This window comes from Colias croceus, chromosome 9, assembly GCF_905220415.1.
Source record: "Colias croceus chromosome 9, ilColCroc2.1".
NCBI classification, from domain to species: domain Eukaryota; kingdom Metazoa; phylum Arthropoda; class Insecta; order Lepidoptera; family Pieridae; genus Colias; species Colias croceus.
This window is the reverse complement of record NC_059545.1, coordinates 2,689,996-2,705,203: the sequence shown is the minus strand read 5'-3', so window position 1 is coordinate 2,705,203 and position 15,208 is coordinate 2,689,996. Positions and strand designations below refer to the sequence as shown.

The following is a 15,208-nucleotide window of genomic DNA, read 5'->3' as shown; positions in this document are numbered from 1 at the left end:
ACACATGTGTCCAATACATAAACAAGTCCAAATTCAACTTCTTGTACAGATAAAAAAGTATGAGTTTGTTTTGATAACTCCTAAACAGTTGTAATTATTAGTGATTAGTTAGATATGGTAGTGAAGGGTTGGTGTGTAATTTATTATTACAAAGATAATTTATTGTTACCTTTTCGATTTACGTTCTTTAACTTAGGATTGAATGTGATTTTAAACGATGTTGGAGTTATAAAGAAGAGGTGTCTCAGATATTTTGAGCTTTCTCAATCTCGTAGTTCGAAAGTAGCAACTATTGCGATAAAATTGTCGTGATGTAAACCATCAAAATAACTTATTTTACAAACAGGTTTTAAAATTACTTGTTTTGTTTGATTTACGACTGTTTTTACCGTCGAAAAACTATTCGCAAAATTGTGCAGACAACTACCAATTCATATGAATGAAAAATAAATCACACTATTTCATGTTTCTGGTGTATTTGAAGGCACGTAAGCAAGAATTATACAATTTCCTTCAAATAACTCAAAATAGCAAAGATAATGTGCAAAAACTTATCATCTGCTGATAACCTACGATCTAGTCTTAGGTCGCGAACTAGAAATGGAATAATGGAATATATATAGTGGTCGTTGTATTCAATAGAAGTTCCCGTATATATGTATGACCTATGGTTCGATCTAACATATCCCCTATGAAATCTTTTCAGTCATTCCTTTAATATATACAGAAACATACAAAACATACCCTTATAAATCCACTGAAGAATTGTAGGTTCTGTTAAGTCCAGTGACGCAAAACATTATCACAAATAAACACACAATTCACTTAATTCACTGCCACATTCTTGTTAACAGATATTTATTAAATCCTCACCCGCGCAAACGAAAAATCAGTTCCTTATTGACATAAACATAAACTGAGCGTCCGCCATATGCAGGTACGTTCTGCACCTATGTGATCGTAAATACTCAAGTCTCAAGTCGACCGAAACGTTTGAATGACACTTGCAATATTACACATAAATTTGGTATTTAAATATCAATATAGATAATCATTTGATACTAAACGTGATTATTATAATTAGTAAAATGTGACAAACTTATTCGTCGAGTGAACGTTTTTTTTAGATATATAAACATGTAATATTAAATAATGACACAACAATTCCCTATCTTAAAGTTCAGCATTCGGAACGCACCATAACCTGTGGCTCACTTCACGCACTTCGCAATCGGAACAACTTCACAGCGCTTCAATCGCGACGAGCTTTGATTTCGATTTACGGAAGAGTATAGCATTATACTAGCGTGAAAGAGATAGCATTAATATATTTTTTAAGTCAACGACACTGCTTCAATCGCGCTATAAGTTTACTATGAGCTTTTTCGTAGCGGCATAATTTATGAATAATCGTTAAAATTATCGAAATAAATCCTAGTTTAATTTTAATATACTTATAAAATAATTAAATGACAAATAATTATTTAGCAATTGGGTAGTTAAAAAATATAAGTAGATACATGATACATTTATCTTTATATTTTTTTACCTATAATAATATTTGCTCAATGCTCGCGTCTCAATAAGCTTATGGCGCTTGCTAAAGTTTTCTTATACAATTAGCAGTTTAATTATGATGCACGAGCTCTTGAGTATCACTTACTTTATGAACTTGAAGACATTTTAAGAATTTATTACGTAATCTTGTACCATTTTACTAAATAAGTCATTGCATCGACAGTCCGCTAGCATTGTATTGTACGCGCAATAAACTGTACTTACCAAACCAATTATCAGATTTCAAGCGTCATTTCCAATGTCATCCCCCGGTGCACCCCTATATACCTGTACCAGGGGTGCTAGTTACGTAAAAGCGTGCACGTGTGTAAGTGCATTCGTTAGAATTTGAGACATCTTAGTTCTGCTGCGAATCACGTGGGGTATTGTGCTTATAGTCCCCGAGGGAAATTCAGACTATCAAATACCCTCGCGCCCTTACTGAGGGACGCCAACACTTCGCTTGACGAAAATTAGTGAAAATTCTTAAGAGCACTTCGTTCCTTTTCTGTAGCCGACAAAAACTATGATGAAATTTTTTAGTTGTTTGTACGCTAAGGTATGTTTATTGTATTTGTTGCTGGATATATATTTTGGACTATTGTTATTTTCATTTGTTGAGGTGCATACTTCATGGCTTCATTAGGGATCATGCCATAGCTTGGGCAAAAAAAATAGAAGAAATAAAACTATTTTATTCATTAAGTAAAGGCAAAGTAAAAAAAGCACATTCAGTTTTCTAAACAAATACAGATCATCTAAATTTTATCTTAGAATATTAAAAAGTAATGTGATTCTTGTAAAATATTTAAAAAGTGTACCTAAGTAGGTACCTACATTCTATAAAAAAACTTTAAGATTAGTTAAGTTCAGTTTATGTAACTTTAATGAATAGTTTGTAGAGCTTGGCAGTTTTTCTTCGAGATTTAAACTTTAAACTTCAATGTAGGTAATGTAAATCTGAAGAGTTTTTAAAATTAAATAAAATCGCTATCCAATTTCTTTAGAAAACACTTACATAATTTAAAAATCTTTTTATGAAGCTTCTATCAATTTGATAGTAGGTAGATAAGAAAATAATATTTTATTCAGAGCACTTATTTTTACGTAGGTATAATATATAATAACAATAGCCTACACAACCAATATATTATACACCTAAATAATAAATTCTAACAAAAAGACCATGGCTGCTATTTATATAATAAGATCTCTTACTTTCTCTTTACTTCTTACTTCTATACTATCCGATCTGTATTTTATGTATTATTTTTATTTATTCAAATTACTTTTATGTAACTATTGGTTTTTTAAAATTTAATAATAACTATATACTTACTTTATTTCTTCTATATATGCTAATATCTATAGTATTTACTATTTATATTTTATGTTTGGTACGATGAACTTCCTCGAATGGGTCTTGGCAGAATATCAGCGTTATGGTTCGCTTAGAACCATGACAATGTGCTGAGCCAAGACCTTTTCAGGAAACAATGTTTTTATAAATTTTTCTTTAATGTTATTTCAGATTGTAAATGTTTTTTGTTTTATTTTATTGTTTAGTATTAAAAAATTGTACTTAAATGTTTTCCTGAATAAATTTATTTAAATAAATAAATAAATAAATAAAGATAATCTATGTAATTTTCTTACACAAAAATAACTATCCACAATTATAACGTATAAAGAATAATAAAATTGTTAAAAACAGTAACACAAACTCAGTGACCGTCTATTTATCTACGAATCTCATTTCATTAATATCAACGTAATATCCCAAAACATTTTGACCCTTCAAATGTCATCCCTCGGTGGTAATGACCGACTGTTTAAACAACTGTCAGACAAGTTAACATTGTTCTGTACAGCCCTACTATCAAGGGATATTGGGTTTGCCGGGACGGAAGTCGACGGGAGTTGTATGAAACGCGATTGTAATTTCAAAGTTTAATGGGACTTGTTATAATTAGTATAATAATATTAGAGTATAGAATAAGCATTGAAGAATCAAAATTATCTTATTTGTCATATTAATACGCAAATAAAAGTATTAAGTTACTGCACTAGGTATAACAATACTAATTTATAAAGAGCAAGCTTTATCATCGTAGATTAATGGTTAGACGCTTAGTGGGTACCATGATACCAGAAATAGGAAGCTATAGTATTAAGAACACTAAAATTAAGATTAAAAAATAAATATCCTCTTATCATGTCCTATCAAATGATTGCATTCGCAATTCTCATACTTAAAAGCCTCAATAACGTTCAGCTAAACAATACAGTGCTACAAGTAGAAACATAAGCTTTATGCTCCGTATTCACTATTTCGAAGCCATATTGAGTGAATTTCAAAGTTCATACAACGGCACGTGTATTAATTGTATACAAGTAGGTATTATGTATTGAGTTGAGCGCGGTGTGATTGTCCCGTAGCGGCACACAGCTTCATAATTGCATTTGAAGCCCTCTTCTGCCAATATTGCCTACGTTCTGCACTTTCTGAACACTAAAATTAAGAACACTAAAATTAAGATTAAAAAATAAATATCCTCTTATCATGTCCTATCAAATGATTGCATTCGCAATTCTCATACTTAAAAGCCTCAATAACGTTCAGCTAAACAATACAGTGCTACAAGTAGAAACATAAGCTTTATGCTCCGTATTCACTATTTCGAAGCCATATTGAGTGAATTTCAAAGTTCATACAACGGCACGTGTATTAATTGTATACAAGTAGGTATTATGTATTGAGTTGAGCGCGGTGTGATTGTCCCGTAGCGGCACACAGCTTCATAATTGCATTTGAAGCCCTCTTCTGCCAATATTGCCTACGTTCTGCACTTTCTGAACTATACACACGCTAGATTAATTTAAAAGTAACGCAGTTTGTAATACGGTTCAATTTTATTTATTTCCATTTTGTTGAACGGTTTTGATGAAATTGCTATCGGGTTTTTATTTATAGTGCATATGTGACGCTTGTAAGGGAATAATTGATGTGAAACTGTAAATATAGATAATAGTATTAGCAATATATTGGAAATGGATCATACACGTGTAGCTTAAAAGTTATTGTAGAGTTCTATCCTACATTTTCGCCCTGATTCATGACGGAAGATAAATAGGTCATAGACAAAAAAATAAGCGCATAATAACATTAATAAAATAAAAAAAAAAATAAAAAAGCCTTTTATTTCCAGGAAACAAGAAACTTAAATAACATTTGTTTTTTACTAAACTTAACCTTTACTTGTCTTTATTATATTATATTAATTTAAATATATTTGTAGTTTTTAATGTTTTGTTCAGTATTTTGGTTTGTTTTCCAGAACCCCTCCTCGGGTGAAGGCCTCCTCCAACGTTTTCCATTTTTCCCTATTCAGGGCTTTATGAATCCAGTCATGGCCAGCCGTCCTGACAATCTCGTCTTGCCATCGCGTAAGCGGCCTTCCTCTACAGCGCTTGCCCAGAGGGCCGGTCCATGTCGTTACTCTCCTTGTCCATCTCTGGTCTTGAAGTCGCGCTACATGTCCCGCCCACTTCCATTTGAGTTTTAGAGACTGGTTTAGTGCGTCAGTAGCTTTTGTTGTTTGTCTGATTTTAGTATGTCTTATTTTTTGTATCTTTCTTATGTTGAGCATACTGCGCTCCATGCCTCGTTGACATGTAGATATTTTCTGTCTTATACTGTTTGTAAATTTCCAGGTTTGACAGGCGTACGTTAAACATGGTAGGAGGCAAGACGTCATGACCTTAGATTTAATTTGTATCGCCATATTGCTTTTGAATATTTCTTTCAGGCTCCAATATTTATTCCAGGTGAGTTGTATCCGTCTTTCTACCTCTTGGTCGTTGTTTGTTTTGTCAAAGCTGATTTGTTTACCCAAGTAAATATATGTATCTGTATAATTTAATGTTTTGTTGTCAACTGAAATTGTGGGTTTCACTCTACTGTTTGTCATTAACATCGTTTTAGTTAGATTCATCTCTAAGCCGATTTGTTTGCTGTATTCATTAAGTGTTTGTAGCATGTACTGTAGTTGGGTACTTGATTCAGAGAGAAGAACTATATCGTCCGCGAAACGGAGATGGCACAAGTACTTTCCACCGATATATAGGCCGCAGTTTTTCCAGTCAAGCTTCCTTATTATATGCTCCAAGATAGCGATGAACAGTGTCGGGGACATCGGGTCGCCCTGTCTTACTCCTCTTTGTATGGGAAAACTTGGGCCGATTTTTTCCAGTTTTACTCTACCTAAACTATTATTGTATATGCTTTTAATTATCTGTATGTACTCAATATTGACCCCCTGTTCTTCTAGAGCTTTCCAGATACTTGAATGTGCTACGGTATCGAACGCTTTTTTGTAGTCTATGAAGGCAATATGTAGATTTCTTTGTTTCTCTTGGTACTTCTCAATCAGTAGGTCTATAGTATAAATGTGGTCGATGGTAGAGAAGCTTTTCCTGAAGCCTGCTTGTTCTAATGGTTGTTCGGGTTCTAAAATGGCACTTATTCTTCGATTTATAATAGACGAAAAGATCTTGTATAAGCACGGTAGTAAGCTTATTGGTCTGTAGTTGGCGATGTCATATGGTGCTCCTTTTTTATAAATCAATATTATATTTGATTCAGACCATTGTGTAGGTATATTGGCCGATTTAAGTATGCGGTTAAACAATTGTGTTAGTGGTGTAGTCAATAAGGAACACGCTGTTTTTATGGCCTCGTTTGTGATATGGTCTGGGCCGGGGCTTTTTTCAATTTTTAGCTTGTTTATCGTATCGGCTACCTCCTTGTTATCAAATGGTTTTACTATGTTATCAGTTGTTGTCAGGCTCTTTATGTTAGTGTTGTATTCTATGTTTTGATAGGCGGTCGTCTGGTTCTGGTCGCTGTAGAGGGTTTCGTAAAAGCTTGTTGCTATATGTAGAACGTCCCTACGCTTATTTGATATTTGTTCCCATTTTTTTAAACCTTCCACCCAAGTTTTGTTGGTTTTTAACTGTTTGAAAGCTCTTTTTGTACTGCCTGTTAGCTTAAGATGTTTTTCTATAGTATTTAATCTGTAACTTGCGTAGTCTTGTTTTATTCGTTTGCTTATAAGTTTGTATAACGCAGCAATTTCATTTTTAATAGTTCTTGTTTTATTTTTGTTTTGTTGTAGTATTCGTCTTCTTGTTATAAGTGTTCTAGTGCTTTCTGATAAGATGTTATTCTTCTTGTTTGTGTTTTGTCTAGCTTTTTGAAGGCTCTGGGTTATGATGCTAACTATTTTATCGTAGTGTGTTTGAATTGGACTGTTTTCGTCAATGCATAGTAAATCTGGTAGGTGGTAGGCGACGCATTCTCTATATTTCTTGATTTCTTCTTCGGTTATCAACTTAGAGTTTGGGTAAGATGTGTAGCTACTTCTACTCTTTGTTTGTTTTGTCCACATAAATGTCGCTCTAATTGGTCTATGGTCTGAGGAGTAGCTGAGATTTAGAACTTCGATATTTTTTATCATGCTTGGTTTGTTCGATAAAATAAAATCGATCTCATTTTTGTGTTTAGTATCTGGCGAACGCCAAGTCCACCTGCGATTTGGTTTCTTTTTAAAAAAGGTATTTAAGATCGAGATTTTGTTTTCAAGAGCGAAGTCGATCAGTGTTTGTCCTCTTTGGTTTCTAATACCATATCCATGTTGTTTCATTATTAGATATTCTTCTGGTTTTGGTTGGCCAATTTTAGCATTAAAATCTCCCATGATTATATAAACTTGGTAAGACAAGTCGAGTGCTTTGTATATTTCAGTGTAAAAGTTTTCAATCTCTTCTTCTTTTGCTGATTCTGTGGGTGCGTACGCTTGTATAAGTGATAATTTGCTACCATGTAGATTTAAGTTTAATAGAGCGACTCTTTCACTGATATTTGTAAAACTTTCTATACTTTCTTTGTGTCGTTTGTTAATTAGAAAGCCCACTCCGTAGAGCCCTTGTGTAAGCCCTGTGTAGCAGAGAATGAAGTCTTCATATTCTTCGATTTTTGTCCCGGTACGTCGAATTTCAGCCAATCCAATTACATCAAATTTAACATTGTTTAGTGCTTCCTTTAGTTCAATCAGGTGACTGTAAGTCGACAGTGTTCTTACATTGTATGTTAATATGTATAGCTTTTGTAGAGTTTCAGGAATTACGGTTGTCTCTTTTTGTGTTTTTTTATTTGTTTTTTTATTTGCTAGGATCGTTGGAGGGTTTTGGTCGTTATCTTCCTCGGTGACCAGCCGTGTTGGAAGATGGTTTTTGTTTCTTTGTTGATTTTGTTTGAGTGGTACTACATTCGTTGGGGAGGGGAGCGATAGTTGCTATATTTGGTTGTTTTTATTCACATTTTCGTTGTTTTGGTGCTGCGAAGTATTCTTGTCGTTTTTGTTAACCAAGTAGTTTAGTAAGCCTGGTCTTACGAAACCTTCCGACACACTGTTTGATCTGCGTATTGGTGAGTTTGGATTTTTTGTTTTATTCTTTTTGGTGGTTTGTGAAATACGTGTTTGTTGCGGTTGATAGTTTTGAGGCTCAGGTGAGGTTGGTAATGCTCTTTTGTTGTTTGATTTTACAACAACTAATTTATCGTATTTTATTGTGACTCTATTGCCTTTCTCGCGCTCTTTGTTTGCTTCCTTTTGTAATTCCTTCCTTTTTTCTAAAATATATTTAGGATAGTCTTCTTTCAAGTAGTATTGGGTGTCTTTTAATAAATTTTTTTGCTTGAGAATGTTGATCTTTAGGCCCAGGGTAGTAAAAGTTACAAGTATGGGACGCGGTTTATCACCTATTTTTCCTAATCTTTTTACCTCCTGAATATCTCTGTATTCTAGTTTTACAGACAGATATTCGTTGATGAATTTAATTATATTATTTTCAAGGTTTTTATACGATGATTCGCCCTCCTCTATGCCAAAGAATATAATGTTTCTTGCCCTTGCTTGTTTTTCCATGAATTGAATTCTCCTTTCTTGGTTTTCTACTTTTTCTTTTAAAGTCTGGTGTTTTTCTTCCCATATGGCGAATTTTTCTTCCAATTTATTTGTTATGTTTTGTGTAACTTGTTCTGTTACCCTTTCTCCGTTTTTCTGAATTTCTATTTTTTGGTCGTTCAGTTCTTTTTGGATGTTTTGTAGTGCTTTCATAATCTCCTCCATTGTGTCTGGTTTGTTTTGGTACTTGTTACGCCCTCTCTGTGCGGTAGATAGTACTGCTACGGCAATAGCACGATTGATTTTTCTGTAGATCTTAAGTTGAAAATAGTGTGCACCTTTTTTGGTAGATGGCGCTGTTTCACTATTTATATCGACAACAATGGTAAATTGAATTTTTGCAATATCATTCCGTCATGAGGTTATATTATTTAATTTTTGTTTTAGATTACTCAGTTTTTATTTATTTGCACTGTTTCACTTTTATATATTGTCACTGGAATAGTATTGGTTCATGGATTTGCGAGAAAAGGTTCAAAAAGTTCGTTATATTATTGTTTGTGTACACTCCACTGTTTTAAGTTTTTTGTAAGTTTTTCGGTAACTTAACCTTTGACTTCACTGTATGATTAAATTCACGCGATTTTTGACACTCAACACGATTTTGCATCACTAAACTCACTTTAATTTGATTGTAAATGTAGTTTTAATACGGAGTATATTGTTGCTGTGTCGCAGTAGCGCCCTCTCTTCATAATATCTCTCTGCATAATAACATTAAAACGTCTAAAATTTTTAGTGGAGCTTAAAAATGCTGTATGAATCATAATATCGATATGCTGATGACGATTAATAAAAATGCTATTTACTAGAATTAAAATCACTTTACAGTATTTTGTGTTTGTGTTTCACACTACGATACACATTAATAAAAATAAACATCTCAACAGAATTCAGACATCAAAACCTTAAACCAATCGGTTAACACTAACATACGTACACCACAGAGCAAGTAATATAGGACGTACACCATAATTCCGGGGACGGTCTGAGTTCATTTGTCACAGCACTGTCTGACAGGAGTGGCAAACCAGACGCTCATATACTTCCATATGTAGAGGGTGACTGCTAACTGTTTGCGAACTAGTGTATCGATCATTTGTCTTTAAATTATAAGATAAATGCCGTTTTGTTAAGGATTTGTAGTAGTAGTCGCAAATTTTTGAACTTAAATTTAACTCTACCTAGTTGAAAAAATGTAGCGCTCTTTCTCTTTTTAATGTTGTAACGAATGAATCATTTATATTATGTGGATTTCGTTATACTGTAATTATTTTAGAGTAAGTAACTATAATTATTATCGTAATTTTAGTAAAAATAAAAACAAAAATTTAAGATGAGGTAATAGCAAAATGTCTCTAAATAACAGTTAAATTTTCCCATTTTCTTTATATTTGGTATAATAATAATGTGTAAAATAATACATATTACCTCTACAATAATATTAATGGCCTGCAGCTTCAAAACTACTTGAAATTTTCATAACTAATTAGTTACTCAGTTAAAATTACGAAAAAAAAGGCATTTACACGTGACGTGTTATAGTTATGTTTAACTAGGTTTCCGCTCGCGGCTTCGCCCGCGCAGTCAAAGTAAAACCCTCAAAGTTCCCGTTACCGTGGGATTTCCGGGTATGCGTCATTTTCCCTGGATAAAAAGTAGCCTGTGTCCTTTCTCGGGTATCAAAATATCACCATACCAAATTTCATGAAAATTGGTTCAGTAGTTACCTACGGTGTGATTGAGTAACAGACAGACAGAGTTACTTTCGCATTTATAATATTAGTATGGATTAATATAATCTTGTTGCACGCATAGCATATAATCTTAACATCAAATCAAACCTAAATGTTCTTTATTTTATTTTCTTGTTTAAAATGTAACTATGTTAAGTTTTTTAAGGATATTAGAATGTAAATTTTAATGTACACTCGATTCAAATATACAAATGCCTCACTTGATCATTCCTCATGCCTCGTACTCAAGCCACATACACATTGCTTATGGTCTCGCCTAACGCTCATGCCTCAGGGTCAGGTTCATGCCTCATGCTATAAAATGTCATTGGATTAAGTTTGTTCTTGATACATGCGACTGTTAGGTACTTAACTGTGAAAATAAAGGAAACGCCAACAGATGATCACTATAAAACAAAGCTTTTTCATAAACTCAGATATCTCTAAACATGACTTCCCAAGCTCGCATTAGCAGTTAAAGTATAGCTATGAGGCAAACGTTTGCTCCGATTCAATGCAGCGGCTTCAAGTGGAGCGTAAGACGATAACGAATGCTTAGTTTTAGTTTTATTCTCATAGTTTTGTAAGTTTTATTCGATTTATTGACCAGGGAGTTATAAGAAAGGTATAAGAGGAATTTAGGTTTGGTTGTGCTTAATTCTAGATCAGGTAGGTACATGAAAGAGACATTTTTCATTTGGCTTTTCCCGTTTTAACAATTTTTATAGTTACTTTGTTACTTACTTTTTGCACTAATTTTATAAAATAATATAACATAAGTACCTAATTAGCAGAGTAGGTAGGTCTTACAAAAAAAATCGTGTTAGTTTTTTTTTTCTAAAATTTTACACCATACACACATGTAAATGAAATCTAGTTAACATAATGATAAAATACTGGCTCTTAGTTTTTATTTCATCACGAGTCTTTATGACAAAAAAATATGAAGAAAGTTTCTACAATAATCTCTGCGTTGCCAATCTGAAAGAAAAATATATATTAACGACTCTATCTAACTATAAACATAAATATTCAGATTCAATATCTTACTTTACTTAAAATTTAAAATCCTCCCATTATGTATGCTATTCAGAATTATTTTAGAACGAACCTTTCATTTTAAAAGCCCCAACTTTTCGATGCAAATGTGTTAAAAGCACTACATGCTTAGACTTTACTACACACACTAAAAAGTTCCTAACAGGCTGTTATTAAAATTACTCTCCAACTTAATGTATAAAGGGGAAATACCGCTAATTAGTGGCTTATCACTAAGTCAGTCTTGATTAAAATCTTCAAGAGCTCTAATTAAAACGCCAACCACATCTCTGATATGAAAAATGAATCCCGGCTAATTTTGTTATCGCATCACGAAAATAATTTTCGCTATCCTGTTGTGCGGAGTTTTTCGCTTTTGTTTCCACCTTTAGCATTATGCTTTTTTACGAACTTTTTTATGTACCTACATTAAAAACATTCAATTTAAAAACAAAATACTTATAATGAATCGATGCCTCCATCCACGTTAGAACGACTGATCTGAAACAAATTGCTTGAATTGAAAATATTTTAAAAATTTTAAATATTTTCTCTTTGAAACGATCAACAAAAATATTACAAACGGTACTTACCTTACTGTAATAAAAAATAAAAGTTAACATTTAATTCATAAGCTACACAAAGTGTTTACAGAGATTGCTTAGTATATATCTATAACACCGTTACATTACATTAGAAACATGAAGATTCTAAAACGACATCACATTTATCTCAATATGTAAATAAGCCCTTATCAATTCGCACGGTCGATATCGGCGTTATCTCTTCAATAAACGTTTATCACAAGCGACCGGTAACTCCGATAGACTGATGACCAATTGAAATAAAATCGTTCTACAGCGGAGTTTAATCCGAGGCTTAAGGCTTAACGCTTTTACTAATCCAGATACCAATTAGTTACTAAACCACTTAAACGTTATTGATATAAATCTTTTGGGGCAGCGGTTGTTAAACTAACTCTGATACGCAAGAAACGTTCGTAATTTTAATTAAATGAATGTTTCAATCGGTGTAATTTTGTCAAATATGAAATTAATGACTTCGCATTATTACCAGCTAGCGTGTAAAAAAACTCAGAAGAGGTTACTTACTTCTTAGCTAAATATATTTTTTCTATTTTTATAACAATAGAATATCTATCTATACAAGACACGCTAACGCCTAACTTACACGAGCGTTGACCTTACCATTGATGCCAAAAAAATAATAACAGTAAAGACGTTCTTTATAAGAAAGGAGACATTATTTCGTAAGAAAACTGATGTCTTGTCTTGTGTTGTCTTTGGTTTTCATATAATATCCTTATACATATTTACAATTATACTTAACATATAGTTTAACACAGATTACGGCGCTCTACATATTTATGTTTATTATATTATGCAAATTTCACTAAACACACAATGTCAATGAATCCCATAAGAATACGAGGGGCATTCATTGCTGGCATAACAAAGGATTTAATTTTACTTCATGAAAGGAACTGTGCAATGAACTCGAACATAATATAGGTTACCGTCATGTTTTAAATTGTTCGCTGTTAGTCGAGTATAACATCTCATAACCGATTTTTAAACTATATGACTAGGAACATAGTTTTTATAGTGTCTAGAAATTAAAGATATTATTAAAGCTTACCCATAAAAATTATATAAAAATTATATGGGTGGAAACCTTAGTTTTAAAGAACATCATCTACAAATCAGCATATTATAGAATGTATCAAGTATGTAGGTACTATTTGGTGTACAATAAAGTGATATACCTATTATTTAAACGTTGATTTACGATAATTAGGTTTAATGGTCAATATCAAGTCATGTTTAATTTAAAGACATTGTCTGACTAAGCGCGATGAATGCGAAATTATTAATATTTATGACACTTGAGTCACGTTTAGCAAACCACTTTATCATTTCATGGGGTGAGGAGGAACGTTGCTTCATATGTATGAGATATATCATCAGTTCATTTACCTCATACCTATGCATCTTCGGCCGTATTTCAAGCTTATTTTTAGACTATATAAGAAAAGGGGTCTCCCATATATTACGTCACACATTAAGAGGCGGAGAGGGGGGCAATTAATTGTGACCTTGTACATTAAGGGGGTACGAGGTCGTGAGCTTTATAACACCCTGAGGGAAATACTTCTCAAAAATATTGATTCAATCAAAAGATGATCCTGAAAAAACATTGGAATAAAATATCCTGTAACGACGTTGAAAAAGTAAATGGCCAACGCAAAGCCATAATCACATTAATTCGTCAGACTATAACGCCCTCGAATCATTTGCGAGTCGGCGCTCGACTAAATTACATGTCAAATGGGTGGAAATCCAGAAATATTCGTCGATAATTTTCGCTGGTGTCGTTTGCTCCCCTGCCTCTCCACCCCGATGACAAGAATATCTAAATGTCATTATAAGTTTAAGTAGAACGGAGTGTTCCGAGCTGAGAGCTGTTTTCAACGTTTTCAAGTTTACATTATTTGTTCGAACTTCATAGACCTTTGTGGAATTTTCTAGCTGATTGGTAGGAATTTACGGGTTGTGTTGCGAGTTGCAACTTGCGGGCTCTTTAATGTACAATGTATTTTGAAATATCAAGCTAGGAAACGCAATTTGTATTCGCTATATTAATAGGGAATACAAATTGCTTTACAATACAATTTTTATAGAATTCAATCATAAATATAAGAGAAAATATAGAGTTACTAGCTTACCGCCCGCGGCTTCGCCCGCTTTGTCTAAAACCTAATAAATTGTATATCTACTGCTGTTGCGTAGTTTTAAAGATTTAAATATACAAAGGGACATAGGGACAGAGAAAGCGACGTTGTTTTATACTATACTTTGTAGTGATATTGTAACCACATCTAAATTTTATTCACTTTTCAGTGCCAACATTTTATGTAGGTACCCAATTTTAACCATAAATGTACAACCATACAATGAACAATCCTGGTAATCCCGACGCAGGCCATTCAATAGCACCGCTTTAATGCTAATTGTGCCAAATGTTTTGGATATAATGATTATGTAGATATTTACTTAAATTGGTGATGAAAATTGTGTAAAGAACTATTTTAAGTTGATTTTTAATTAATGTACAATATTATCAGTACCATAAAGCTTGAAGTATATAAAATAATATAAGAATATGTCTATAGCGTAATAGTCACACATTAGTAAATATAGAGGCGTACATTAGAAGCATCTTGTGGCTATTACCCCTGACAAATAGGCGAGTAATTAGCTTAGAACTCCATCGTGCACTGTAATTGACGACACACTCTTTAGCCCTTGCGGTTCTGAAGATGTTTTGTGTGTATGTGCACTATGAAATCTTAGAATGATAAGTTTTATATTGTTTTGTAATTATTGTTAGTTTTATATTACAATAATTGTGGGTGTAATAGACTGTCTTGTCTGTACTTAAAGTACTCATTTGTACCTTCAGTTTATTTATTAGTCTTAAAGTAGTGTTTTTATTGAAAAAAAATTTTTTAATGTCTTTCTTATCATTTCCTTGAAATTTAGGATAGTGATTTACAATTTTAAGAAAAATTTGATTTAACACAGATATTATGGGACATGTATTGTATTCGATTTCTTTCAACTTACATGTTTCATTAATATAACCACAACTGTAAGTACCAAACGTAACGATGAAAAAACCCGGCAAGGCGCTGTTTATTTAAATTTATACAGCCACAAATTCTAGTGAACTTCCCATTCGCCTGAGCAATTTGTAAATGGATCGCGGTTTGCGCTCCACCGCCGTTCTTGCATTCAAATCGTGGTTATGAATTCTTTACCCCACTTC

The 15,208-nt window shown here is 32.9% G+C and overlaps 2 protein-coding genes across 6 annotated transcripts in view; both read right to left on the bottom strand.

Moving 5' to 3' along the window:
• The window catches only part of LOC123694220 (tyrosine-protein phosphatase Lar), a 323,834-nt gene extending 322,879 nt beyond the window's left edge, over window positions 1-955 (bottom strand). For all 5 annotated transcript variants that reach the window (XM_045639590.1, XM_045639594.1, XM_045639591.1 and 2 more), the window contains exon 1: window positions 745-955. The gene's annotated coding sequence lies outside the window, so the exon portion shown is untranslated. The remainder of the gene's footprint in view (window positions 1-744) is intronic.
• A 6,945-nt stretch (window positions 956-7,900) lies between these two features.
• On the bottom strand, window positions 7,901-9,261 carry LOC123694598. Its single transcript, XM_045640070.1, has one exon. The coding sequence runs from the start codon at window positions 8,748-8,750 to the stop codon at window positions 7,914-7,916; it is 837 nt and encodes a 278-aa protein (XP_045496026.1). The 5' UTR covers window positions 8,751-9,261; the 3' UTR covers window positions 7,901-7,913.
• Window positions 9,262-15,208: the final 5,947 nt, after the last annotated feature.

Excerpts from the sequence above, each read along its gene's own strand:
- LOC123694598 (XM_045640070.1), bottom strand. The coding sequence starts at position 8,750 with ATGGAGGAGATTATGAAAGCACTACAAAACATCCAAAAAGAACTGAAC.